At 35.3% G+C, this 26,383-nt stretch overlaps 1 protein-coding gene across 2 annotated transcripts in view; it reads left to right on the top strand.

Annotated features, from left to right (window-relative positions):
- Positions 1 to 26,383, top strand: part of LOC585443 (afadin- and alpha-actinin-binding protein A) — a 40,319-nt gene that overhangs the window by 4,203 nt on the left and 9,733 nt on the right. For both annotated transcript variants that reach the window (XM_030996253.1, XM_030996252.1), the window contains exons 3-8: positions 2,072 to 2,267; positions 4,449 to 4,615; positions 5,101 to 5,269; positions 7,351 to 7,489; positions 9,800 to 9,875; positions 25,486 to 25,681. In XM_030996253.1, the coding sequence (XP_030852113.1) occupies positions 2,072 to 2,267; positions 4,449 to 4,615; positions 5,101 to 5,269; positions 7,351 to 7,489; positions 9,800 to 9,875; positions 25,486 to 25,681 (943 nt within the window). The remainder of the gene's footprint in view (positions 1 to 2,071; positions 2,268 to 4,448; positions 4,616 to 5,100; positions 5,270 to 7,350; positions 7,490 to 9,799; positions 9,876 to 25,485; positions 25,682 to 26,383) is intronic.

The following is a 26,383-nucleotide window of genomic DNA, read 5'->3' as shown; positions in this document are numbered from 1 at the left end:
TCATGCCTTTACCTTGTTTGTCATCATTAATCAGATTTGATCATTGACACTCATTGAAGTGCATTCAACTGCAACACTGATCAACCAAATATTACAACAGGTACAGACAGGCAACAAGGTGTTTGTGAAAATAAAATGTACTCAAGTAGTGCAATACGTGCATGTTGATTCGTTTCACCAGAGTCATAATATATTATTCATAGAAATACATTTGAATATGAATGGATGGTTTGCCTTAAGAATGTTCTTTGCACATACAGTCTTTCAAATTTATAATGAAGATCAGACAAGTCAATAAAGGTCGTCTGGGTAATAAGCTTGCAGTGATTTCTACATACCTGTACATGTATAATTGAACAGTATACAGTATTTAATCTAAAGTGTGCTGATTGTGGCACACAGTCCTTTCAATTTGATCAGTGAATTAGTTTCGCTTCGATCTCAAAGCAAGGGAAGCTAAAGGTCACAAAACAAATAGTCGTTTCTAACCTTAGTGAAAAGAATTAGATTACCGAACTAGCCCAGTTATTGGGCATTATATTATGCATACAATGTAAACTCCTAAGATGTGTAACTGTAATTGTAGCTTGTTCATGAATTTAAGAAGAGAAATTTAGTGCATAACATTCAAGTTATAGAGCAGGATTTGGTACCTGCGGCATAGAAGTTGAGAAGGGTTCAGATTTATTATTATTGTTTATGAAATCTTAAATTGCCATTTTTATGCAGGTAGAGAGTATGCATGTCTGTACTTGTATGAGGACCATACCAGATAGTTTCTGTACCAAAAACTGTCTACACCCCCCCCCCCCCCCCCCCCCCCCCCCCTCCCTCCCTCCAAAAAAAAAAAAAAAAAAAAAAAAAAATACAATTAATTAAATGAATGAATAAATTAAACTATAAATTTACAAATAAAAACAAACTTAAAACACCTACATGTATAAACAGACCAACAAAGAAGTGAAATGAAGCAAATACAACCCCCCCCCCCCAGAAAGGAAATCAAAATAGTTTGTGTTTAAAGGTACATAATGATAGGATTTCTATTTTATTTTGGGGGGCCAAACTCTCCAACTTGAAACTAAAGTTGAACGAGTATAAAAGTATATGAAGCTATTTAAGCTGTGTAATGATTAATCACCACTTCCCTGCTTCAAATGTCAAGCGCTTGACCTTGTACCTGTCCTGACACAAAAAATCAATAGTGATTTTCTAGATGAGGTAACCCACTTTAAAGCGTGTGCCTCTTTTTTATTGTCATAACTGTACAGCATTCAGATTTAGACTAAGGACAAACTTCTGTGTAGGATTACCTACATGTACAGTACATGTTCATGTACATTGTAGGTCTACTTGGTAGCCGAGATACAATACAGTAGACTACATTATGCATGAATTGATGTACAGTAAAGTTATGCTTTAAATAATGACTAATATCTGACAGACTATGACCACAGGAAACCACCAGTGCTGCAAGCAATGTTTATGTGCAGACTTTGTTAAATCTAGAAGTTAAACCTAGAATGAACCCATAAAGATATGAATGTTTTTGTGACGTACATGTAAAGGAAAGAGGAACGAATACCACTTGTTTTTACAAAACTATGAAACCATTTTGTTCAGTTTCTAGCTAAGAGGCAGGAATTGTAATATATGACATGAAAAGGATGTACGAAACCACAGATATATTGTGTAGGGTAATTACTGATTCATGAATAACAGACATGTATACTAGTACATGTAGTGTGTATTTTCAAGTTCCTTGAAGCTTTCAGTGTACTTTAAAGTTCCACAATGTATGATACCTTTGTTTGTGCAAATACTAATCTACATTAATTTACTTCTTTTCTTTTTTTCTTTTTAAAGCGGGCCCATTAAGTACCATTTCTAGCACATGTTTTGCAAAAATGCCTTGGATGTAGCTTCATGTACTGTACATACTGTAATCTATGTAAAGTTATTTACTTAATTCTCTCAATTTGTTCTAGACTTCTTGTTTGTGGTTTTTACCTCACGATAAGAAATGATTTATCCAAGATCTCTAATATTTCTTCTCCTTTGTTTTTTCCAGGAGGTTATCCTTTGATCACGATGAGTTTATATCAAAGTACACCACACAGTCCTATCACTACCATCCGACTAGTCCCAGGAATCCCCATGGCTACACCCCATCACCCCAAAGGCCTTCCAATGGGGAGGGCTCCGGGGGCGGCCCTTCCTTCTGCACCAAAGATAATATAGATCAGTGTGTCAGCTACCTAGACCAGGTAAGAAGGGTCTTCTTCTTTTTTCTTTCAAATAAAAGAATATGTTACCTTTTTGCAATTGATATTAAATCAGATAAACATGCATTTGGTTTGAGTGAGAAGGGGGTTACACGTCACTCTTTAAAATGATATGGCTACACCCTTTTGGCTCAATACAGATGAATGTACATTTCATGTGCAATCATGTATGTGTTAGTCAAGTACATGTAAATGTCATAATATTAGGCTAATAACAATAAAAAGCTCCACTTCAATTTGCTGACTTAAGTTGCTCTTCATTGGTTTTATATTTCTATTTTTTTCATTTTTATCTAAAATATACTGTACATGTATATACAAATGTTCCTTTAATTGTGATGAATCATAGGCATACCGGTACATAGAAGGGCTTCATTCTTTTTCACCATTCACTCAGTTCTAAACTTCTAATCTTATTGCATTCTTTATGCAATGATTCTACCAACCATCATCTATCTTATCCAATGAGAGTGCACAGTGCCAGACAAAACCAATCAAAAGCTCTCATCACAAAGGATATAGACCTACATGTATAAGCTGATCATACACAAGTCTGTCTCCTTGTAATATCCTAAGATTTCAACTCTAACAATGAGATGTGAAAAGATGCTAGTGGCTAGCTAGTCCTTGTCTCATTCACGCTACAATGTATGTTGACTCTCAAGCTTTAATAACATACACTGTAGGTGGGGACATTGTTTGATTAAAGGACTTTGTATTTACTCACCCTTTTATATTGTGTTTAATGTTTGATTAACTTAGTTGTAAGTGTCTGCAGGGAATTGTATAATTAAGGTAACTTTCTGGATGACAGGATTGTTTTAATTTAAATGTATTTAACAGGGATGTCATTTTTCAGGCAATAGCCTGAATTCAGGCCCTGGCAAGTTATTTTCAGACCATAGTTTAGGATTTTTTGTGTACAAAATAGCTCATTCTAGGTGATTTTCAGGCCCTCTGATCAGTTCTAACTGGCATCCTTTAACCTTTATTGTTCTTTGTTCCTCATAACAATTGATAAAATGGGTGAAAAGTTCTAATGTTCAAAGTTTGAATTACACCCCATTTTATACAATGTACTGATTAGAAATTCATCAGCTGACTTTGACTTATTCAATCTACAGTTCATGACATTTTGTAAATATAAATATGGTACTGTACAATACATGTTTGTTCATGTAGTAACTAAACAGGACACACACTTTTAATATATCATTTGTTAATGATTAATAATCAAATTGCACAATAATGTAAGGAGTAGTTTGTGTGTTTACAGCGTTTATATGAATGTTAATCGCTAAAACATGTTTGATTTTATAAGTTTTATGATGGCATGTGATGTTGATATAATGAGTCAGATTTTCAATGAAAAAATACATATAGATACATGTACATTAACTGACTAAAAGCAGCAGCTATCTAGATCAAAATCTTTGCAGCATCAGCTGATTATACAGATTTGCATACTTGCACTTGAACTACGTAATAAATGCAATTTGATACAGTTGTGCACCTGTGCCGCATGTGCATGTGTATGTTTTGGTAGTGCCTTGTTGGAACTGTATCATGTATCATCATGAAATGTAACCAGCTTGTACTGTACATTATAGTATTAGTTACATGTAGTAAATGATACTTGATAACCCATAGAGACACTTTAACAAAATACTCAACACTAGTTAAAGAATGCTGATGAATGCCATCATCCTTGATAGCGTTCTACTTCTAACACAGTAGTTTTTAGTCTACCAGCCCATCTATAACCTAGTATTTGCCGCTTTCAAAAGAGAAAACACTCAAGGTTCTATAGAGATCACATGAGAATGAAAGAAAGAGACAGAGACGAAAGTAAATGTAGACAACAGAATAGAAAAGAAATCAGTCTATTCGTTAATGTATTTAGGGGAGAGAGAGAGAGAGGGGGTTTTTTTTTGGGGGGGGGGGGGGGGAAGGAGGTGGGGGGGGGGGGAGGTAATGGGAAAACCTACAACAAAAAGAGCAACTAGAGAGGTTGAGTCAAGTACATGTTTGTATTACCTCATATCAGGTTATTTCATATTTTTACAGTATTACATGTATTTACTTGAGAAAAGAAAAAAATGTTACAAAAGTTATGTTTTTTGCAATTTTGTTTTAAATCATAATTCAATTTCTAATTTTCAGGAATTAACAGCATTGGGTTTCCCTCCACTCTTCATTAAGCCTTCAACTGCTAGCAAGGATAGAGGCAAACCAGAGCAGTTTGATCTTGTCCAGCTTGTAAACTGTGCCTATGAACTTATACAGAGACATCAAAGAAGTATGAAGAAACATGAAGACTTAGAAACCAAGTAAGTTCAAATGGAAGTGACTTTAATATATTTGATAATGTATGAAATACCTCTTTTTGTAATTGTTGGATAAATCTAAAATGAATACCGGTATTCTAATTGCTGATTTAGTTTGGTAACTCAGAAAATATTGCTGTACTCAAAAGGGAAAGTTTGTCTTTAAATCTCAGCTTAAAATTCATCTACGACTGTAGATCTTAGGTTTCATATATCAGTTGATTGATTATGATGTATTCTTTTGTGTTTTACATGTATGTCAACAATCAAGATTAATACATTCATGTAAAGATGTGCCATTTGAAATGACATGATGAAAGAGCTGATAACGAACAAGCCCTGATCATGAACAAGCCCTGATCATAAACAAGCCCTGATAATGAACAAGCCCTAAATTACTATTAATCAACTCCTTATTAAGTTTCAGTAAGTAATACTTCTAGAGCTCAACTTCGCATCATAATTCATGCTTTTTGACTTCTTTACAGGCAAATGAGAACCAGTAGTGACTTGGAACACCTTCAGACCAACCACACAAGATTAAAAGAACAGAACGAGCAGACCCAGAGAGAGAATGTATCACAGGGGGAGAGAGAAAGGCAGCTGACGTTACAACTCAAGAGCTCCCAAGTCAAGCTCAAGAGCCAGAAAGATGAGGTGAGCCATCCATCTAATCCGCTGTTCAGACTGGCAGATTTCATCGTTTGATATTTGTCTTGTCTGAACGTTTTATGACGAAACGTATAACGAGACGTAATATAATGTACATGTACAAAAGCAAAAGGAATGTTTGAGCATTGTCTTGAATGAACATTTGCTGAAGAATCGGGGTCCACTCATGTTTGCGCATTAATTGCGCTGAATGTTTCTCAGCTGTCCTCTTTAGAACTGACTTTTGTAAATGATGTTTCTTTATACGTTACATTTTTCATGTGTGAACAGTGCACACCTGTGTGTGATTTTTTATATACCGGTAGTGTGAGCAGACTACAGTATGAGACATCGTGCACAGTCATGTTTAGTCTGCAATGGTGTTGCATTCATAGCGAAGCTGCAGGGAATAACATTGAAAAGCTCATGCCTATGGCTGACAGCTTTAGAAATCAAAGAGGCTAAGGAGAAAGTGAATGAAAATGGTAAAATGGGGAAAACAGAATATGAGAAAAGTGTAAAGGCATTATGTGAGAGAAGGATTGTCAAGATTGATATTGAGAGAACGGGAAAGCGAGACAGACAGACTGACAAACAGAGTTGTCATAGCCCTTGTAACAGGGCCAGCATAGTAAGAAAAAGACAGGCAGATAGGCAAACAGATACGATAAACAGAAAAGCAGTGAGACAGATGTCATGAATTGTTACAAATGAATAGGATATCGTGAAATAAACAATGTTGAATGATATGAAAAATGAATCAATTTGAATAACTAACAATACCATGAACTGTCTAGCTTTACTCATGTGACGTCTCATTTTTTCCCATTCTAGTATACATGTAGCTTTATAATAATTCCAAAATCAAATCGACTTTTCATGCTACACGTACATGTACATGTACATGAATTAAAAAAGACAAATATACATGGGGATAGCACTTCCCCTTGCTTGTCAATACATCAAGGGCATCTTGCAATGCAGTGAGCAGTGCAGAAAACTGCATGGCATTCAGTTCTGCAACATTAGCATCCGACTTCCTGTGATCTGTGAGTGTCTCTCGTTCCTCACCCCCTCCCACTGCTTGAAACCTGTTAGACGGCCCGTCAGCTGTGAGTGACTCAGTCCCACCACACCAGGGGTTGACCACAAGGGAAGGGTAGTCTGGTTAACCCCTTGGATACAGTATGGGGTATCCAATGTTCCCTTTGTCCATATTTCACTGTCTCGTACTGCATTGTGAAATGTTCAGAAATTTTCTGTGTTATACAGTGTTTAAAACTGGTCTTTAGTGTAAATGTTTTGAACTGTTCTTCATTTTGTAATGTTAGAAATGATCTCCACTGTACAGGTAGTCTACTGCAAAATATATTTAGAAATGTATACTGTACAAGTATTTGCTATGGTATTAAATTCCTCTAAAGCCTGGAAAGTGGGAAGCGTAGAAATCCAATTTACGGTACTCTTGTTACAGTAGATTCCATTTGTGGTGGGGAAAGTTTGTGTGGATTTTTTGGGGTGGTGAAAATTTACATACTGTAGAGTATGTCATGTGTAATGTTAAAATGAAGGAAGCAAGTATTTACAGAATTAATGATTAATTTCTCATTAAGTCGCCAATTTAGGGATGTCCAATACAAATTTCCCCCACAGTTTATGGCCTTTTATTTATGATATGAAATTATGAATGAGTTTCCAGGGGGTACATTTTAAACTTTACTGAACTAATTTAGCCATTCACACTCTCAAAGCATAGCCATCTTTCTGCAAAAGAGTATTCAATGACTGTAATGTTAGCCAATTTGTCATGCTCTAATTATTTAATGTGAAATAGCTCTGTCATGGTGATAGAACATGCAGTGATTTGTAGGTGCATGTACTTTTTTTTTAGCATCGTTGGATTATATTTCATAATTAAACTTACCTGATGTTCGATAATATGAATTTAAAAAAAATATATATGTTATTGTCAGGAACTTAGGATTTGAACACACCACTGAGTAGCTTTCACTTTTTAAAAAATGTTTGTAAATGAAATGCAATTTATTGGTTTAATATTTATATATTGATGCCATTTATTTTGACAGATGAGGAAACTAGAAGGTATCTTGAAACACAGAGATGTACAATTCAAGCATGACCTGAAGAAGAAGGAAAGAGAAGTCAATAGATTAAAGGAGCGTATTCATCAGTTACTAGTCGACAAGAACCAGGAGAGAAGGATAGGTGAGTCATCTATTCCAACCATGAAACTTTTTAGTTAGATTGAACTTAAATTTAATTTTATAACTGAAATGTTTATTTGTTTGCAATTTCTGAAATTGTAAATAATTCATATTTTCACTATAATAAATATAAATATTTCCCCAAGTCTGTGTTCTGTCAGTTTAACTTGTGATCTGTCAGTTTATTCATGTGATTTAAATAATTTGTGGCTTTAACATTTTGCAAATATACATCACTTGTGAAATTTTCAAAAGTGGAATGCACACAAGTTTCTAGCTTTACTGTACTTCTATTTATTGAGGTACCTCTACTAATTTGCAATTGTATTTGTTTGATACTGTTGCATTGCATGAAGATAATTTGAGGCACCATACAAGTATAGTCATCCTTATCCAAAGCAAAAGTATATCCCCTATCTCAAATATGTTTCTTGTTATACTTTCCAGTTGCCATATGGGTTCATGCAATATTACTATGCACTGAAACATCAAATACATGTACCTCTCCTCAATACACTCACAGTTGTGCATATTGAAGCAAAAAATAAAACTCTTTGCAAAGCAACCATATCTGGGCTACCACTGATTAAATTTGTGTCCAAAAAGGTAATAGTGCATGAAAGTTCGAAACATAGTTCTTTAGATTAAAAGTAGCCTATATCCGCTGATTGATTCAACTTCTGTACTGTTTGTTTAATAATTGTAATAGTTTAGCCATGAATGATATAATGCCATCAAACTAGGTGAGGCAAGTAATTGTCGTGTTTGATTTTATAGTCATTCCCTTGTTTACCCTCCTGTAACATCTGTCAAATTCATTGAAATTCTCTCTTAATCTGGGCCGTTGAAATGAGATAACCATCCATACTGCTATAGAAGCAAAGTGAGCTTATCTGCTGTTTTTATCTGTCAATGAATAATGCACTTTATAATATGTCACTCCCTAATGCAATTTTTCTAGGTCAATGTTTTAATCGTGTAATACCCCACTCCACCCTCTAATTTTTGGTTATATATTTCAAAACTCTCATCTCTAGATACTACATGTATGTATGATGTATTATTCAATGTCTCTCTTTCTCCATTTGTCTACCATATTTTCTGTTTTTTTCCATATATCTCTCTTCACTCATATTTTACTCTTTTTGTCTAAATGGCCTCCTATTTTACTTGCCTTTTTTTTATACTCATTGTCTCTCCCCCTTCTCTCTCTCTCCCCCCCCCCCTTCCCATCTCATCTCAAACATGCTTTCCCTCTATCACTCTCTTAATTTCACTTTCTCCTCCGTTTTTCGTTATGTCCATTTACTTATCTTTCACAACCTGTCTCTTTATTTTAATACCTTATGTCCTCTGTCCTTTTCTCTTTACTTGACCTTATCCTACAGCATAGATTCCCTACATCAGATTATGATTTGTGATTTTGTAACTGAAACAATTGATATTTGTTTACAAAAAGTTCTTTAGAGAACTAGCATTGGCACTTGTTCAATGGTGACCTCTGCAGATTAAAATCATTAATTTTAAAAGACAATTTGCCAAATAAAATATTCAGATTACTGATTAGCAGCAGTGTGCTTTGATGGAAATAGTTATGCATCCTATGGAGACTGCTTTATCTTTCCTTTCAATCACCAAATGTATCTAATGTAACTTCACTTGTGCAGTGCATATATATGTAGATGATTCATGATTTAAATTTTAGATATTTCTGTCAGACATTTGCCTTCAGAGATATTCGACAATTCATGGACATAAAGCAACTATTGTTAGGACATAAATTCATAATGTCTTTGTTTAAACAAGAGGTAAATAATTTGTGACCCTCCCCCCCCCCCAAAAAAAAAAAGTTAAAATGATTGATTATCTATGGGCAGTGAACAGTGTTGCCCGTAAAGTTGGAATAATTTGTCTTACCTCTTTTCATGAAAGATTTGTGAAAATATGTTTTATTCTTGATAGATAAAGTTTACCTCTACTCAGAACTTTAATTAATCAATCTCTATGACTTTTTAAATTAATCTATACAGATCACAGAAAATATGAATCAAGAATTAATCGTATTGTCAAAATCATTTCATGAAAAGTTGAAACAAACATTTAAATTCTGACTTTATGGGCAAGTGGGGCAACAGTGTTCATGTATGCCCCAATATAAAGTACACTGTATGTATGGTATTTCCATTATAATTGTCATCACTTATTGCATATTCAATACTGTGAAACGTATGCATCATCACACATGTGCTTCCATCAGCCAAAGTAGACATCAGTATCAAATGGAATTTATTTTCTCTCCATGATTGTGCAGGAATGGATATACTCAACTCATTACAGAGGACAGACGGTAAACGTGGGACATGGAAAACCGATAAAAGCGGTATCAAGTAAGTGATGATGGGTGTTGTATGGCTTGGGAGTGATTTGTTTAGCAGAATGTTTCACAGCAGAGGGTAGTGTCCATTGAATCTTTGCTTAGGAATTTGCGTATGTCATGGAGTGGAAAAAATGGAGGCATTTAAAAATAATTTAGAAACAATTTTGTTGTTTACATGTTTGTTGATTGATATGGTTGATGATGATGAATTATGATGGTGCTAGAACTGCATCTAGATGACACTGTTATGATGCTTTGAATGTTTGTGAAGGGGATGACAATGATATTGATGACAGTTATGCTGGAAAGTCATACGAGGATGGTGATGGCGATAGTGATAGTGATGAATTGCTAATAGATTTCATAAATGTGCAATGTTGATGGTGGATAGAAATAATTTTCATATAAATTATGATAAATGGATGGTGATGTTTATTGGAGACGTTATTGGTGATGGTCCTCAATATGCTTACATTGTACATACATGTACAGTGTACATGTACATTTCTTTTCCTATTTTTTTCTATTGTAAAAATGATTTTCTATTTTTCAAAGAGCACTTTTGAGCTGAATCATTTCAACCTCTAAATTTAACTTAAATGTCTTGCTAAATAAAGAAAGAAAAAAAGAGATAGAAAAAAATTAATTCAACTATGTAAACATAAAAACGTTATAAATAGTATTCTTACAGGAAGACATGTTATTGCTATTGTTGATTTCGAATGTCACACAGTCTTCAAATATTATCTATAATCTCCATCTATCCATGTATCGAGCAGCACCCACTTGGATTTTATTCATGTTTTCAACAAATGTCTGACAGCGATTATTTTTTTCTTCCCCCAGCTGTGATGATATATTTTCTTTTGTGGAAAGGTTAATGGCATTATTCCCTGTTGTCATGGAAATCAAATAACAACCACAGTCATGTGGCAAAAAATGAAATGTCACCGTAAAAGTAGGCCAGCCTTACATTTCCAGGTTTATTGTATTGCCTCAGGGGATGCCATTATTGATGGATTTTACATCTGAAATAAGGTTGTTAACAATTTTTCACATATATATGTGTACATTTAACAATTGTCATTAAAATTTATCAAAAGATATTTACAGACATACATGTAGTGTTCATTATTCATTGATACAAAATTGACATTTAAATAAGGTTATTGACAATTGAAACTTCAATATTTAGCTGCATATTTTAATTCATGCATTACCATAACCATTTACCAGTCGTTCTACAGGAATTATTTTTTTCCCTATATGCACTCTATAGCATTTTTTATTTCATCATTCTTGAAAGTATTTCGGCACTGTACTTTTGTAAATTGGAAGGCCATTAGCAAATTGGTTATGACCTACCAAGCAAGTCTTACATACATGTACATTTGTAGTACATTGAGCCGTTACGTTAATGACTTTTACACATATACTGTAGATTGCAGACCAAACCAGAAGGAAATGACAAAGTTCATTCAGGAAATTCTTGACTTGACTTCTGAGTTTTGACACAAAAGGATTGTAACGCTTGAACAAACAAAAGCTTCCACTACTACAGCAATACTGTACAATAAAGGCCTTTTCTGTACATTTTCATGTAATAAAAAGCTGAGGAATACAAATTTATTCCTCAAGATAGTTTAAACTAATGAGAATTCTCTTACATGAATTACGAATTGTGGAAATGAAAGAAGTGTAAAGAGAGAGCGAGAGAGAAAGAGAGAGAGAGAGAGAGAGAGATGTAAAATGAACTTTGCAATAACCCAATAAGATCAGACTATTTTGACAGATCATTCTCTACTGAAGGATAGTACACTTGAAATCATTTGTGCTGGCTCTCAGTGTTGAATTTGATTAGGATTATTAAAATAAATGTCCATAAATATTGCAGCAACTTCCATAAAGGTGATATACAAATTTAGATATTAAGTACATGTACTAGATATTTGTAGATAAAGTGTAAATGTAGGCCTATTCAATCTATTTTTATTGCAAGTATTCCCAACGGGGAATGCTGATGCCCAAGCAATTTTCTCAGAGGCTCCAAACACATCACAACTTGTGCAGAACTAGTCACAGATTGAACTGTGCGCGTCATTATCATTCCAGCCCGTTGACAGACAGATGTGAATTTTGACACCAGTTTTATTGGTGTTGGCCAGGGCAATAGTGCACGGAACAATGAACTTAGGTCCAGTCCCTATGGCGTACCTTGATCTTTTGAGAGTAACTTTCCTCCAGTGGTGTCTGTGTTTGTATTGACTATTGAGGTACCCGAGGTGTTGTGGTTTTACAACCCAATTGTTAAATTCAAAACCATTGTGTTACAAGTTGAATTCATTCATAATAAATAGTGATGATTTCCTTTTTGGGTGCCTATGTCTGTTTGCAATTTATTCAAATTACTTTATCTAATTCTAAATGTAGCTGTGTATGTGAAAATCATTTTTCTGTGCACTTTATTCACATTTCAACAAACAGGAATATAATCAGGTATAAATTATATGGAAATGTGCGCGTCATACTTTTGTTGTTGTCCAACTACTCTCCCTTTAAAACTGTTCCGTTTTAGTTGTATATTGCAAGAAGCAATCATTCTACTCACGGTCGATGGATTTTAACAGAATAGATCATGATTGAAAGCAAGCTAGAAATGATTATTAGTCATCATTTCAAAATAAAGAGGAGAGGGAAAGAGAAAGAGAGAGAGCGAGCGATGATGAATAAGGAGATTCCTCCAAATTCAATCTATTATGACATCTCAATGCATCCTTTATGTCTGAGCAATTTCAGGTTAGAGCTTGATCAAGATGGAGCCAAGAAGAAATTTGATTGAAATTCTCCATCTTCTCATCCCATCTATGAATCATCCACTCATGAAGGTGCAGAACCATCAGTACTCTCACCTCCCCTTGTCCTCCCATCATCTGATCATAATGTAAAGGGTCTACAGGTACATTTTAAAGATGGCACAGTGTGAAATTTGTTCAACTGTTGTTGGCTGCAAGTTTTAAAAAAAATCTTGAGTACACCAAGGATAATATAAAATGGTCTACTTTTTTTTGTAAACATAAAGAAGAAAAAACATTTAGTTCTCTCTAATCTCTATCCATAATTTATCCAAAAGGATATACTGTATTGTAAACAAATTAATTTTATGTACCGGTAAACACAAAAGTACAGTTGTCTGGAAGTTGTTGCATACATGTTTGATGGTAAAATAATTCAGCCTTTTCTTGTTCAATATGATGTGTATGTTTTCCTTCGCAACATTAGACAACACAAGACAACCACATTAAAATACATAAAGTAGATTCACGCTTCCATTGCAATTTACTGACTGGCAGCTATCAATTCATTTCACGCGAAGATATCCGTCTAATCTATACAGCCCCTCTATAGCAATGGTTAATAAAGGTCTTAAATGAGGAAGTTATCTATCTCCTCTCCATTGTGACTCATCCTCTGTTGAGGCAGCTACGTCATAAATGTCATTTAGGTTCTAGACTGCACCCAATGACTGGCCCAGATGACTATTTGATGATGAGCTTTCCTTCATTTTCTCCTCATTTTGAAAAGTTGGCTCAGAAATTTCCGTTTCACACTTTTACAATTTACCTTTATAATGTGTCTAATTATGTACTACATTGTAGCTCCCTTCGAAATGAAGGACTTACTGCTTGTGAAATACTTTTAGTCATGTTATCAGTCGACCCTCATAATATTTGTGTGAGGGGGGGGGGGTGGGGGGGGAGGAGCCTTCAACTTTTCGATAAATATCAAAAATGTTCTAAAGATGAAATACGGGGGTTCATTTGAAGGCTACATGTACAATGGTGAAGTGCTACTTAATTAGCTTTGGGTGCAAAAGCCTTTTTAGCCCCCTTGCATCTTGAGGGCTACTCTTGATTATTTTTCCTCCAATTCAAAATAAAAACCAGGAATCCAGTAACGCCCCACCACTCTCCATCTCCCCTTATCCTGGTAAAACCCCTTCATCCCTTCCCATTAAAGAGAGACTTCCAGCTCAAGTCTAGCATGGAAGAATATCTTCTATAAGGAGGAAGGAATAGATGTCAGTAGCTTCCACCTCTATGATTCATATGCCATCAACCCCAAGACCGGTGGATTGGTCACCTTCTATCCTATCAGATCATTGCCTGTCATCACATGTAATTACCTTCTCTGTGAGTAAAGTTACCCTCATCCTCATACTACCTACAGACAGGATGCATGTACATCCCCATTACATCCCCATTCTCCCATTTGGGAAAATATTCTATTCTGTTGTACCGGTATCTGATTGTGCAGTCTTTAGAATCTTTGAGGTGTACAGTACATCTTTTGCATGCTAAACTGTCATATAGTTGTAGAAAAGATTGGAGCGGGGAAAAGAAATTTGTGCTTTTAACAATAATTTGCTATGTATACAGTACATGTAGTTCAGTATAGAACACAGGGAAACATGTCCCAGTATACTGTACGGAGCTATCATTTTTTCTTAGGTATTTAAATACTGTATGTAGCATTCACCTGCCATTTCAGGTTACCCATTCAATGCTTTCATTAGTAATCCCATCTACTTCACTTCTTTTCATCCCCAAGCTGTGCTTCTCACACTTCCGTGAATGCATACACCGGTATTCTCATGATGGCCAGCTTTCATGACCATCTCATCAACCCCAAGCTGAGGTGCACTGTAACTAGGGGCCCTTTCACATGAGAGATTAGAGAAAAAAATTGTGTTATGTCTAGAGAAACATGTGAATGATAACTGATGTATTAATGAAAGTTGTGGGGTTGTGTATAATTCTGCAGGTCTATCACATTTGTATTGTGAGCTGACATTGATTCTCAAATTATTGAATATGATTTAAATTATTAAGGTGCATTTTCCTTGGGCATCAAATTCAACAGGTTAGTATAGTTCCTGTGCAGTGTATAAAATAATGCCCCAATATATTTCTCTGGGAGATATTTTGCCATATGACATTACCAGTGAAACATAAAGGTGAATATAAAAAAGGAATGTGCAGATTGAATGTCAATGTAGTGTACAGTGTATGTATTTTCGATGTGTATTATTTTATGTCTGAAAACTCTGATTGGAATTAAGTACAAGCTCTATTGACATTAACTTGTGTTTTGATGTGTACACTCTATGTATGAGTCACAGCTATGACTCCTACAGGTACGATGTCAAATCTCCGTCTTAAATAATCTCAGATGCTTCTTCCCCCTCCTATCTGCCTCATTACTTTGCATTCCGCACTAGCTGTCTCTTTCACACTTAAATGAATCCCAGTCATGGTAGACATCTTCCTATCATCAATACTGCATCTCAACCTTGGAGATGGATGCTGTCATGCCTAGCAATTCATTTGCTGGTGTGTTTCATGGCTGTGTTCATACAAAGATCTTCATTGATTCTGATTTTGAAATACATGTACACCTGTACTTAGCTTTTGTCCATACAGCATTATGTTTTGTCTGTCTAATTAATCGGGCTATCTCTGAACAATTTCATCCAAGCCACAAGAGATGGGAAGTAAAGATAAAAATGCTTTCCGGTATGTCTTTTGATCCAAAAGTTTGATTATTTCTATTTGAAATTTAATCACAGTAGCCTATAGGTAGAACAGAGCTTTCTTTAAAGTTGTTAAATTTAAATGAAGTGTGATTTGCAATAAATTATTAACATGAAAAGTCATGGCTAATTTTTTACGATGCTCAATATTTGACATTTCAGTAATCCTTCCTGCTTCATCTTTTCCTCCTTTACCAATCAGACACCTCTCAGCATAAGAATAGACAACCTTGGTCTTTGTTGCTTTTCCTCTTGGAGTGTGGATGCCCAGTTCCTGGCAGCATATGATTCAGGCCTGATATGATTTTTGCATAGTAGTGTAGCTGAGAATCAGCTGAATTGCCATGGAGTTAAAGGGATTGTATTAAGCTGGAATGGTATTTAAAGAAAGTTGAGGCCATATTTTTGCTCTGCTAGAAATGAGAGGAATCTTGAGCTTCACTTTTCCTCTTCGATTGAATGTGAAGCATAAATGTTCCATTGAACATGATGCTGCGTTTAATTTGTCCAGGGTTATGTAGCGAATCACTACAGATCGAGTTAAAGGGATTGTACAAGTCTGTATGAAAAAGGAACTGTCTATACCATTGATACTTGTCATGCAGGTACTGTCTTTAATAATTAAAGCATTTTTACAGGTTAGAGATTGATTTAACATAGACAAATTATTGATTTATTCATTCATTTGTGGATGTACAGTATATTCCTAAACAGCTGCTAACTTTTCTGGGATTATTTGCATCATAAGCCTTAGCAAATTTAAAGTGTGTGAAAAATTCTTGACAATACTTTCAAAATCTTCATTTTTTTCTTTATGGATATATTGCCATGTGCAACAAAATATATTAGTAGATCCTACAGTTTTTATGATACGTGCTATATAATATTTTTAACCTAATGCACAAGTTTTAGGAGAAAAAAAAAGTTTTTCTGTAGCTTCCATTTATATCTTTTCTTTGTTTTGTAGCTTCCATCATGTTTTCATGTTCTATAACCTACATAGTGTGGCATGACAACCATAACTCAATGTCACAGTTAGCTACACATGTATGTGGACTTGACATACCAGCATTGTCCCCTAATCCCCTAGGTCATGAAACATAGCCCCCAAGATGATTGAAATATAACTGAATTTACGGGAGTTGACCTGGATCTAGAAACATTGCCTGGGATTGGCTGGGGGCTGCTGGTGCAAGAAGCTTTTCTCCAAAATTGGTACAATATAAGTTTCACCAACATTGTACCCCCTGAAAGTTTCAGACATTATTGTTTGAACAATATGTTGTTTGGGGGTGTTTCTTTTGAGGGGGAGGGGACGGGTGAGCAGGAGTATTGTGTGAAATACTTCTGTCTACCAGTACTCAAAGTCAGAAGGTCATATGCTCCAGGGCGCGACAAACCCGCTTGCCCGACGTCCCGGGGCAACCAAATTGAGCCGTCGGGCAAGTAAATCAAATTATCACTTGCCCGATTCGGGCAAGTGATACTTTTACAGTAATTTCCTAGTGTCCAAGAACTCTACCATTCACCCGTCAACTTCTTACCCGTCGTCAAAATCCAGAAGCAAAAAAGCGATCGTTCCGATTTCGAAAAAACTTCACAGACAGCTAGCCAGCTCAGCTAGCTCAGCGCGCATGCAACAGTGACACTTCAAGCCATGAATGCCGCTCCGCCTCCACGCACGGCCGGCCGTGAGCTAGCTAGAGACAGCTAGCGCGATCGTACCAGCTGCGAGCTTATTCGCGCTCTCTCTCTCTCTAGCTCTGCAGGCCGCACCGACAGGCCTTTGCTATTCTCTGATTGCCGATTGGTTGAATCACGCCAAATATGACGTCATTATTCTAGGGAAATGAACACGTGCGAATCGGAATGGAATAAACAACAGGGATTTTCTAGTAAGTACAAAAAGTCAAATGTTTGATATTTATTCATAATGACTGTTAATGATTGTGAACATATTATTTAAAACTCGCTGCTCATATAAATCAGATGAATGTTTTTGTCTCGTTTTCAATTTATTACTGCGGTCTCAAGATCCGACCGAGCGAGTCATTTTGATAATAGTATCGAGACCCCCAGAATATAAGCCGTTGTTGTTTTGTTTTCATGGTTTTAGCGACGTTGTTTAGTCTAGTTTTCGCATACTTATCCGAGATTTATCGTAAAATATCTTCAATATTATTATTTAGTAAGAATTTACAAATTTTGGCATGATATTTATAGCAGTGAATGATGAAATAAAAATGTCCGTACTTTATTTAAAATAGTTGATTACCCATTATTTACATGACGTTTCTTGATGGAAGAGTTGACCCAAATTATTAACAGCTGAAAATTAGCCTACGTTTCCAAATGACAGCGGCTTGCACAGACACACATGTGATGTTGCACCATGGTACATGTGGCTACCATTAATGACATGTTTGTATCATATTTTTTACAACAGGGTCATTATGCTTTTTTACATGACTGAATATTAAAAACTTAAACCTGCTTGAACCATTCTACCTTGCCGAGATTCATGTGAATCTGATTATTTATGGAGAATCAATAAAATGCGTTGTTTAAACCTTCAACCATCCTTTGTTGACCATTTTCTTTGACATATTAGGTTATTATTCAGTACAGTTACACTGTACATGTATGTGCATTAATTTGCTATCTAAAACACTAACTTATCATTACCAGATAATAAATGCTTTAACCTCGAGTCCTTTTTCGCTTTAAAGTTTTGGGCAAGTGGAAATATTGTTTGGGCAAGTAAATTGAAAACCCACTTGCCCGACAGGGCAAGTGGTGAAAAAAATTCTTGTAGCACTCTCAGAAAAGGTTTGAGTTTAAACACCCTCCTCACTCTCAATCAATGGTGTTTACCTGCCTACATGTGCAAAACTGTGTGGGTTTCGTAGAGCTCTGGAGGGTTAGGACAACTCAAACCAAACTGCATAAAAAGAACACGGATCACCTTTTAACTAACTTTTACATACACTGTATGTATTTATAGCACAAAGCTTTTATTGAATGCATAATCTTTACTTTTCATGCATCTAATCCATACTGTCCAATGTTCACTTCTTTGCAACAGGTGAATTGGAACTGAAGTAATATAGTTTTGGAATAAGTTTTTACTAACATTTTATTGGGTTTTCAATTTTGTTCATTATAATTTTGATATACCGTAGTTGAGTGAACTTGTGTCAAAAGTGGTTAGAGTAGAATGAACTGTTACCATAGTACAGTAGACCTAGTTCTGTTGCTCACTTACTAGCAGTGTGTACTTGTATCCCACTATTACTTACAATTGATCTTTTTATCTGGTCTACACACAACCTGAGGGAACTAATATTCTTTTCAGAGATTCACACGCAAAAAAGATGAATGAGCAAAAAAAGAAAAAGAAAACAAGAGTGGACCTGTGATAAATTTACTGATGTGGAGGTCAACAACAGAAATGATTGAATAGATTTTTGAACTGCTCTTTCAATACAGTCAGCAAACAGTTATGAATGAATAAATGAAAAATACTTTTTGTGGTGATATACAAAAGCCTTTTTGACTGGTCTACAGCTTTTGGAATATAACTGTTGACTAAGGAGATATGGTGGTTAACTCTTTGAGTTCACAGCTTGAAGCACACTTGAAGCATACTAAGAACACCTTTGTAGTATTTATCTTCACATATTTATGCTTTTCAAGTAAGTGAACCTTGGACTCTGTGGTACTACTCATACAAATCATGAAAAAGTATTAGGAGAAACTGTAACCGTTGCACATGTGCACATACTGTATAAATAGACTTTTTGTGGTATTTTTCTTTAGTTGTGTGAAAATATTTCCTGTACCCTACGTGATGCATTTCCTTTTTTCTTGGTAATGTTCTTGTAAGCTACTATGAATTAAAGTGTATTTTTTCTGGTTATTTAATTCAAATCTTGCATTTAGACTTGGTGCAAATCTTCAAGTAGTAGTAAATGACATAAATGTTCTGGTCATACAATTGCATTGTGAAAGAAACGGTGTGGAACCGACCAGAAAAGGTTGATCATCTAGCATATAAGAATTTGTGTGTATTGCAAGGTTCTGGAATCATCAAAATGATACGAAATTTGGCCAAGTCTTGGTAAAGTTACAAACACTGTACACAGAAAGATGTATATGGGACTACACGAACACGTGGAGTAAAAAGCCGGCCCCCCCCCCCCCCCGATTTTTACAATGTTACATGCATATTTAGAATATGAAGGCATTTGAAGAGCCATGCTTTTCAGGGGACATGTCTTATCTGATGTTCTTCCACACTTGCATAATAAGAATGAGTAACGCTCACAAATTATTTTTCACCTCTTCCCAGAACTCAACCTTCTCTTTAAAAGGTATAAATTAACATTGTACTTTATATGTACATACATGTACATGTACATGTATATAGTCCATTGCACAGCCAGTTAGCAGCAAATGAGCAAACTTTTCACAGCAATCTATTTACCTACCTTCAAATGTAGAAGGGGTCTTGATAGTTTTTCTTCTTTCTTTCTTTTAATTAAAAAAAAAATGTGTATGATCTTCTTATCGTGGTAAAGGTGATGTATACATGTAAAATTTACATGATTGTATGTGCCGGAACTTGTAGAAAAGAGAAGTCCCTTTGTAATAGTTTGAGACTCCTGAATGTAACCTATCCTAGGTGTTACCCCTTTTTTTGATTAGTCACGGATGACTCTGCAAATTGGCTATATCTGTCGAGACTATACAAGTACAGTGGGTATGCAAATTGGCAGCTTTATGTTGACATGTAAGTCTGTATGTGCAGAGCTCAAACAGGAATGCACAGCTTTCCTTTCTGTCTAAATTAGGGCATCAAATGACCTTTTTAATGTTAAAAAAGGGGAGATTTCTATAAAAGCTTTTATCTTTCCAAAAGAGTCTTGAATTGAAAACTAGGTGTGTTCAATGTGTTGCAACAAGTTGTGTATTTTCAGGTTGAAATTGAAATTGAAAAAATAATGAAAATAGTTATAAAATGATTGATGAGTGATATGCATATCCTAGGGCTTGAGGGTTGTAATTGATATCACATGTAGTAGTCATGAAAAGAATTGAGAATATTTATGGCATATATATATATATATATATATCAGTGCCATAAAGTATTTTGTGGTTATTAGATGTAAGATTACTTGATTAATGATTTCATATTTAGTACCATCAGTTCAGAGCCAGAAGGGCATTAAATCTGTTTAAAAGTTCATTTACATGTATGACTTTTAGTGCCCTCTTGACGCCAAATTGACAAAATGTATGCAAACCTAAAAGCCTCAGTAGCTGTATTTTCTTACATGAAAACAAAGTCATGGTGTCTTAAAAATTCATAACCAGAAGGCTGTCTCCTGTTTTAATTGGAACTACTTAAACTCTATTATGAGTTCCCTGCCAGGTTTGTTCCAACACCCAATAACAATTCAGAGACATGTTAAAATATAAGTGAAGTTCACACAACAGTCCATTAACTTTAAGTTTAGTTTGTGGTTTTTATACTTTTTAAATTCCAAAATTATTTAGTAAGCGTGATAACTACAAGCAGTGGGTACTTCACTCAAATTTATGTGCAGAGCGGATGCAATTAACTTTGACGTTATACCAGCTTGTACCCTGACTTGTAGATAACTGTGAATACTTGTTGTTTCAGTTCCGTGTGAGACCTCATCCTTAAAGGCATCGTTCAACAATGTTAAATCTGAGATGTACGCCCCTACTTGTTATCAGTGTCTGTGATATGGTGTAATATTGAAGCCCTACAAAAACCATGCTGCAAAAGGATCAAGAAGTGCCTCAAAAAAGTAAAAATCTTTGAGTGACCGGTTTTACCATACTCATTTTCCCCAATAGACTGTAGTGTTTAATATGAAAACCGTATAGCAATCGCAAAATTTTATTTCGATTTTCAATCATAAATATCTTGATAATCAGACAGGCGATCGGCTTGTAAAATTCATGGGGTTCCTGACTGACCTAAAGGTTTATAATTATCATTGCAGCATGAGCTAAATCAAGGATTTTTTTGAAAGGATATAAGACAAAGTTACCGGATCCCTTTAATACTTAAATTTCAAAACTGGAACAGTCCCATGTGAACATATCCATAGAAGGTTAGAGTATCGCCTGTAACAAAGTAGCCAGACTGATGACTTCATTCCAACAAGTTCCTTCTTGTAGCAAGATCAGGAAATCACTCAAGTTCGCTTCCAGTTCATTTCAACCAGATTAGTATCCATTTCAGCCAATTCAGTCCCAATGTTTTCGTCTCAAACTGCCACTTCCTTGCTCATACTGAACCCCACCCTGTAGAAATGTTATGTAAGCTGATTTGACATTTTTCTGGTTTTCACACTGAATAGTGTTTTTTTTTTTTTTTTTTTTTTTTTTTTTTTTTAATGTACCGGTACTGTACATGTATGCCTGGGACCTCTCCCTGTGCATTTACAATAGTTGCTGTTACAAAAGTCATGTGATGTATATCAAAGAAGGATATTTGGTCGTACATACAAAATTAATCCCATTATTTCTTTTAAGAATGAGTTCCTTTTCTGAGCAATATTCTTTCAAAAGAAATGTTCTTGAAGTAAAGCAAGACTGCAGAAATACATGTACAGAGAATTCTATCTGTCAGGATGTTTTTCCTTTATATTTTTCTCTTTGAGTTTGAACAGGATGTCATGTTCCATGCATGTATGACTGAAGTCTGAAGACCTACATTAGTCAGAGCTAAAGTCACTCCAATGATTTTAAAAGGACTTTCAGAAACAGTAAAGATCTTGTTAGAATTTGAAATCAAAAAGAAATTACAGCCTGAATGTATGCAATTGAACAGAATTTGATAGTGTGAATATTGATTATTTCAGTTATTCTTTGATCAAATACCAGTTAAACTCAGGATTTTAGCCAAGATGGGTAAAAGTCAATCATTCTTGTGTTTTTAGTATGAACTTTGGAGGAAATGAACACCTAGTTCCTTTGGATAACCTTTGGCTTGTAAAGGTGGCATTTATGATGTTGATATCAGATGTAAATTACTGAAAAAGTATTTCCCTATAAACTTCTATATTTACTTTTTTAGTATCAAAAATTAAAATCCAAACTGCATGTTACTTAAGATATTAGCATCATCCAATAACCTAATTGATGGGTATGCCAACTAGCAGCCTACATTTCCTAGGAGGAAATACTGTTTTGGCTAATATGAAGTCTAGGTATCTTGAGTTCCATATCTGAGATTCTGATGAAGCTGTGGGGTTAAACTTTATAGGCCATCAGGAAGACTGTCTTATGAGGATCTTATGGGAATCAGATTCTCTGCAGTATGTAGGTTATAGTTTGTATATTACCCCTAATGCTTTTGAGGAGGAGGGATTGATTGAAGAAGGGGAGGGGTAGAGGAGGGAGTTAGGAGGAGGACAGGAGGGGGTGGAAGAGGGAGGATTTGTGAGAAAGAGGGAGGGGAAGGAGTATGAAGTGGTGAAGGTGAAGGTTGATGGTGCTTGTATATGAATTACAAGGTAGGATTACAGATCAGATTCTACTCAGATGCTCTAGTAAATCATTTTGTTAATACCATTAAATAATACAGCATCAGTGAGAGATAGATGAAATGTGAAGCGTGTGGTAAAAGGTAGCATTGGTCCTGATAACGAGAAAGGTAGAGAAATGAAATTAATTTGAATTTAATAGGAACAAATATTTTATTTCAATTTGTTAAACAGAAAAATTGTTGTCCTTCAACAGGTTCTTGAAGTTGAAACTGCAAGCCTTCCTTGAATTTTGATTAATGGTATATGATGCTGGACTGCTGGGGCTTTGAATATTTGTAACTTGCAACTCAGTTGAGACGAATAACCTTGTAAGATCAAGGAATAATTATGTGGTTTAATAGATACATGTACATGTATGTATATAGATAAAGGTTGTTTTGAGGAAAAGACGTTTTCACTACCCAATGCCAGATTCAGGGTAAAACGACTGATGTGCATGACCTGTCAAACAGGATGGAACTTACTTCCTCTCAATTGTTGACAATGTATGGTCCTTTATGTTAAGGGTAAATGCGTAATCAGACAGCGTGCAAGAAGATATATACATGTACGTTGACATTATACTGTTTATTATGAAACATGTTTGAAGGATTTAAGCCCAAATGTTCAGCAATGGACTCAAACTATCAACAGTACATGTACAATGTATGCATACAGGGACAACAACCCCCCCCCCCCCTCATTGATTGCCTTTTATTAGGGTGACAACGGAAGTCATGAGTGTTCTTTTTGTTCAATAATTGATGCGTATTGCTTGTATGGTACAAGACACACCTCAGTGAGCTTTATTTATTGTGATGTAAACATCTTTTGACTGGGGTGGGATCAGATAATCAATAATTCCAAGACAGTTTCCAAGTCTTCATCAATAGTTGTCCTAACTGAATGATGATTTTAAATTTTCTTTTACAGTCACTTATTGTGTGCCTTTATTTTTGTGAATTTTTTTTTTAATAAGTTTAATAGGAGTAGGAGGATAAGAGGAAAAACTCTCTTAGTATTAAAACTGTTTTCCTTTTGTTAAGATAGCAATTTATTAGATAGGTTCATGTCCCTGTATGTATTTCACTACTTTCAATAGCATATTCCCAACAAAATTGCATCGAAATGATTTGGTTTCTGCTCAAAGAATATCAAAAATAAACTCCAAGATACATGGATAGCTACGATAATACTGCTTCTGTATTTGAAGAAAAGTCTTTGCTTACTGCTTGATCTTGATTCCTTAAACTTGGTATTGTAAATACAATTACGGTATCAGAAGCAGGGAAAGTTGTGAATATGTGTCAATTTTGTACAGGCACTAAACATGTATCGTAAAACTTGAATTGATTTAAGTTCATCACACTGTTGATCACTTCCTCACCCTTGCTACTGTATATACCCATACATGAAAGTTGGGACATGTAGATCACCATGCACTCTTGAAACATACTCTGGTACATTACATGAATGTACTTGCATGTATAAACAACTTGAGCATTCCATATGGGCCACTCGAATGTGAGGACCATTATCCGCCATGATGTCTGCGCTAATTGTTTTTATCATGATGCCTAGAAGGTCCTAGATAAACATTAAAAGGCCAAGCGCAAGGCTAGTGCCTCGTTCATTTATCATTGCACGAAGATTTAACATTTGAGCTGCTTCGATCGTCTGCGAGTGATTATTGATTACATTAGTTTATACAGAAGGCACATGTGATCTCTCTGATGTTTGAGGAGCCTGTGTTTGTTGTTGTAATGACGTCTGTGGTCTAGTTCTTTGCCAAGAACATGACATTGAGAGAAAGATGGTGATTGATTCGTAAAGATTAATGGTGATGATTGCATATGATTGCATTATGAGAATAATTGAGTTTGTTTCATAGTGAAAATAGTTGCTATTTGGCTGATGGAATCAGGCAGATACAGCATTGTATGATAATTAGGATGATGTTAAAAAAAAGAATAAAATGAAAATCTAGTACAAATCTGTGTATTCCACAATATCCATGTTATCAGCCTTGATCTGGGATAGTGGAGGTTTAGGCAAATATATTACCACCAATTACCATTATTCACAGATTATATTTTAAATGTATTATTTGTAAATCTGAGCCTGAAATTGTCATTGAAAGTTATGCTTTATTATACAGACATTCACAAAGCTAATTACAGCATGATTTTTTTTTCTCGTAATGTGAGTTTTCCATACAGGGATTGACATTTGGTCAAGTTTTTTTTTTTCAAGGCAAGAAAGTATGAAATGTATAATTACATTAAATTAAATTAAATTAAATTAAATGTAGTTTATGTATTTTATAAAATTCCCATTCAGTATACCGGTAGGCCTATATTAATAAGTGTGGAAGATTTAACGCTCAAACATTTGAGATTAGAGGGGAATCTGTATCATAAATGACAATAAATGTTAAATTGTATTTCTTGTTTTATCTTTTGCAGGCATGAAGAAGACATGTACCGAGTGATCATCACAAACTATGAGGAGAGACAGAAGGAGGTGATGATGGAGAACCAAGTCTTGAGGGAGTCTCTTAGCAACATGCAACAAGAACTGGTCAACCTCCTCAACAGACAAGCTGGCGAAGGAGGAGGGGGAGGAGGAGGAGGGGGAGGAGGAGGAGGAAGCCAAAACAATGTGAGTATAAGGAATGGTGATCCAACGTTTATTGTCTTCAAAGATATAGGATTAGAGTGAGGGTTGCAATATACCTGTTTAATATTTTTATGTGTACTTCTTGAAGAAAGGTTTCCCTTGACATCTCAAAAACTAGCTATATGCTTGCCAGACATAGCGACAGTTTATGTGTGCAAAGTGGATTCCATCGATAGAGATGTCAGCATGTACGTGTATAGCAAGGGAATGAAATAGGTTGATTTCTTTTGTAAGAATGAGATGTAAATCAAAGTTACACATATTCAACACTTAGAACCTCACATACGTGTAGGAATTAATAATCTACATTGTAGCATGCTGGTACATGTACCGGTAGTTTTGGCAGAGGTGTAAGGCCTAAAAGAAAATAGCCCTACTTTGGTCGAGGATTGAGAGGTATTATATTACTTTTTGACGTGATCTCCAAATTTCCCTGGCACAATGCTTAGGAGCTTGGCATAGCTGCATGAGTCATATTGTCAATATTGGTTCCGTGATAATCAGATGACCCTCTATTTTTGTCCCTCTCAATTTGCTTCTCACGTCTCTTTCTCTCTCTCTCTCTCTCTCTCTCTCTCTCTCTCTCTCTCTTACCCCATCTCTCTCTCCCAGTTTAACAGATTTCCATCTTTTCCTTGTAGTTGATATTTGCCCAGCCATTATTTGTAGAGATTTCTTAGCTAC

Source organism: Strongylocentrotus purpuratus, unplaced genomic scaffold, assembly GCF_000002235.5.
Source record: "Strongylocentrotus purpuratus isolate Spur 01 unplaced genomic scaffold, Spur_5.0 spur5_scaffold_3, whole genome shotgun sequence".
In the NCBI taxonomy this organism is placed as follows: domain Eukaryota; kingdom Metazoa; phylum Echinodermata; class Echinoidea; order Camarodonta; family Strongylocentrotidae; genus Strongylocentrotus; species Strongylocentrotus purpuratus.
This window is presented reverse-complemented; position numbering and strand designations above follow the sequence as displayed.